Below are 3,772 nucleotides of genomic sequence, written 5' to 3'. Positions count from 1 at the left end.
GTAATGAATCATGCAACTTAGATAATTTTCTCTTCCCAACAAATTATTACTCCCTCCATTTCAAAGTAAAAAAATATAAGGTGCATTAGTTTTTTGGAAAGTCAAACTTCTGAATCTTTAACCCAGTTTATCCAGGAGAAAATTAATTATTATATATAAAGCCATATTAGTATCATTAGCCTCGTCTTTGCAAGAAATCTTTTTTATCATTTTGAGTAAAACGTAGGTAGATTTAATCAGTTTCACATTTATATTCTGGGCAATATATAGTAAGTCCTTAACGGTGCTATACAAGTATACAACACAACCTTTTTTTTCTACTGGCTATACAACACATCTAATTCAACTGACCTCTATTATTTGTCATTCCATTTTTCTTTGTCGAGGGTATATGTAACCTGTGCTACAATGACAACCAAAGGTTAACTGGTTTTGATATTTCTGGGATAAGCAGCAGGTACCCTTGATTGAGCTGGCTGAAAGATGTCAAATGATGACGATGCTAGTGATCTCCTGGATGCCATAGGAGAATCAGACAGTAGGGGCTCGTAAACTGAATTCTTATTCTTGACTGGCGCTGTCAAACTGGCGTTGGTCGAATTGTCTTTCTCTGATCTGAGTTGAGATTCCAGATTTACCAGGGTGTACATTGGCCCACGAGATCGCTCAGCCTTCTGAAGAATGTTAATCGCACTCGAACTGTATGTGTATCTGAAATATTTCAGAGCTAATACAGGACCCATGCCAACTCCACTGATTAGCTGAAACATTGATATCGCGTCGTCGTGAGGATCGTGTGTGCAATAATAAACCAAGCAAAAGAACATTACAGTAATGCTTACCAGCATTGTTATCCAGTATGACGGCTGTCTACAAAGGCGGAACATGATGGTGTACATCCCAGCAGTTGGTATGGTGCTGATACAGAGATTTATGACGTAGAAAGCAGCGAAGTTTCCCCATATTGCCAGAAACTGCAGAAAAGTGAAAGAACTGAAAAATGGAAAGACAGATCAGAACAAGTACAGTGTACAATGTAGACGTTGTTATAAGCATTATGATTCAAGTTTTGATTTCTCACCTCATCTCCAGTGTCACGACAAAAGCCTGCAACCAAATACTTCCTGAGAGAGCAACCATTGACAACTCCTCCATCTCACTTTTTTCATTGGCATAAGCATGAATGGTGATTAAGAAAACAACAATTGCCTGAAATCAACCAAGAAAAGATGCTCTCATCAGGCACGTCAACACCTGTGCATGGGCATTACAAATTCTAGTGCAATGCATGAATTTTTTTTCATGTTTTTTGCAACTGGCATTTGCAGACTAGAAGCATAGCATGGGGGGACAAAGATGTACTCACATGATATAACGATCGACCAAACCAACCAGCAAAAGTACTTGGATTCAAAAGCCTAAAAAATATGTACATATTAGTGAAGCAACACAAACTTTTTTTTTTTGAACATCTAAAAATTTACAGATAATTTATTGCATATACTAACAGGACATATAGAACTTGTGGAAGCCGTCAACAACAAATGAAAGGAGGTATAAATTTACCTTCCAGCCTGGCAGTATAGTAAAATTTCTGGGTTTTGTGTCACTGTCTTTTCAGATAAATCCTTGTCCAGAACAGTAGTTAAAACAGGAATGCTTGTGTAGAAGACATTATAGGCCATTAAACTAACTGAATTGAATAAACTTGTTCCGGCAATACCTGAAACAAAAGAAAAACTGCACGCATATAATATGAGAATGCTGACAAGAGCAACTATTATCAGTATGCTTTTAACGAGAAATGGAATATGAGAAAGATATTATATAAGAGCTGAAGGTAAAATAAGAAGGCGACCAAAATGATGTTTCATCGTGACTTACAGTATCTGAATAAAGCAAATTAACAATGACTTGTAGAACGAATACTGCGAAAGAAAGGCAGTACGGTTGTATGAGTATCTTCCATGGACAAGAATGAGCCTTTTCAAGAACCTGAACTCTGCCAAGAAGGAAAAGCAGAAGTAGAAAGCCATCAGAAATTTCAGTGTACCAACCATTATGTAGTCAAATTATGAGACCATCAGTCGAGAAATTTCATAAAACACGAAAATTATCTAGGGACACCATATTATCAAACTCTTGCCCACAACTTCGATTGTATTTTGAAAATTTCAGGGGAAGCTCTCATTGTTATGCACATCATCGTGTTAAAGTGTCCAATACTTTCTGATTATTCTTTTAAACCCTTCAGACGTATTCTTTAGATACAGGGTTCATATACATGCCTCATAGCATGTTATCTTTATTTAGTACTCCCTCCGTCCCATAATATAAGAGCGTTTTTTTAACACAAAACGCTCTTATATTATGGGACGGAGGGAGTAGTAGGGTTGCTTGTAATTTCTTGCCTTTAGAAAGGTATTGCCTACATACCCTCATAAGTATACTTGAGAGTTTCATTGATGCAACCTTTTCCTTAGGATACACCGGGCAGCAGAGATTGCTTTTGCTATTTACTCCGTATCAAATACCTATTCATACCTGTTTTTTTGTGACAGCTCAGACGTTCAACACAGCTTAGGATATAATTTTGGCTTTGCTAAATCTTCTGTTAGCTCCGTTTACATGTGAAACATCTCAAGAAACTAAAACATGGCCCAGTGATAATTTAAGGAGAGGGCATACACAACTCCCAGGAATGAAACCATCTATTATCCCTCCTGAAGTATTGATTTCTGTCCCCTTAACCCCCTTAGGTGGTTTGTAAGGACATTTAACCCAGGCCTGTCCAGTACAAACTTGCCATGTACACTTGGGAGCAGGCAAATACCCCTGCTCTTGCTACAAAAACAATAGGTCCCATCTGCCACCAAATAGCCTTCCTCTTCCTTCGGCTGTGCTTAATCTACCAGTCAAACGCACCTCTAAGATTTTGCCGCAGACGTCCATGACTAGATCGCATGGTGCGAGACCATCAAACTGCTACTCTCTCCGTTCCGAAATAATTGAAGTTCTTTTTTCAACAAAACACAAAGACTTTGTGTTTCTTTTCATTGAAAAGGTAGGGAAAAAGTAACATGCCTCCTAGGCGACGGTTTACAGAGAGCATTGCAAAGGTTTTAATGGACGTCCCAGGTGGCTGGGAGTACCAGCCGAAGGCCTGAGGCCCCAGCCCCAGCCCAGAGGGCGGCTTCCGCTGTAATTTGACCTAACTCAAACTTCAGTAATTTTAACCAAGTCTACATAAAAATATATCAACATCTACAACACCAAATTTGCTTCATTAGATCTATTATACGAAATATATTTTAAAATTATATATATATTTGATATTGTAGATCTTTGTAGATTGTTTATAGACTTGATCAAATTTCTAAAAGCTTGACTTAGGTCCTAGAACTTCTATTATTTTGGAACGGAGGGAGTACGTTTTAACCAATAACAACAGCCTTTCCTCATCTCGCTGATGCTACAGCTCTTCTTCCGACCCCATTCTCGCTCATGTTTTCATCGCCGCTGAGTACGAAGACAATCATGCACCCCCTCCACTGTGAAGCCACTCGAGCCAACTTCTACCCAAATTGCTCGCATCACAATAGTCAGTACTACCAACTGGTTAACACCCATCGATTTGAAGCTCCAGCACAGAAGCGAATGTTCCCATGTCCCACTTCCGCAAGACCGCAACCAAACATCCAGCAGTCAAGGGAGAGACACCGGCAAGGAAGAACGGGAGTAGGTATCACGGGAGAGAAAGAATGGAAGAGAG

The 3,772-nt window shown here is 39.1% G+C and overlaps 1 protein-coding gene across 2 annotated transcripts in view; it reads right to left on the bottom strand.

Moving 5' to 3' along the window:
- Positions 1–227: 227 nt before the first annotated feature.
- LOC119363308 (phospholipid-transporting ATPase 2-like) overlaps positions 228–3,772 on the bottom strand; it is a 14,820-nt gene continuing 11,275 nt past the window's right edge. For both annotated transcript variants that reach the window (XM_037628634.1, XM_037628635.1), the window contains exons 20-25: positions 1,885–2,002; positions 1,567–1,740; positions 1,367–1,418; positions 1,082–1,209; positions 843–993; positions 228–761 (exon numbers count right to left, since the gene is read on the bottom strand). In XM_037628634.1, coding sequence (XP_037484531.1) covers positions 423–761; positions 843–993; positions 1,082–1,209; positions 1,367–1,418; positions 1,567–1,740; positions 1,885–2,002 — 962 coding nt within the window. In that variant the 3' untranslated portion in view covers positions 228–422. The remainder of the gene's footprint in view (positions 762–842; positions 994–1,081; positions 1,210–1,366; positions 1,419–1,566; positions 1,741–1,884; positions 2,003–3,772) is intronic.

Source organism: Triticum dicoccoides, chromosome 2B, assembly GCF_002162155.2.
Source record: "Triticum dicoccoides isolate Atlit2015 ecotype Zavitan chromosome 2B, WEW_v2.0, whole genome shotgun sequence".
Classification (NCBI taxonomy): domain Eukaryota; kingdom Viridiplantae; phylum Streptophyta; class Magnoliopsida; order Poales; family Poaceae; genus Triticum; species Triticum dicoccoides.
Note: the sequence above shows the minus strand (reverse complement) of the source record. Positions and strands in the feature narration are given on the sequence as shown.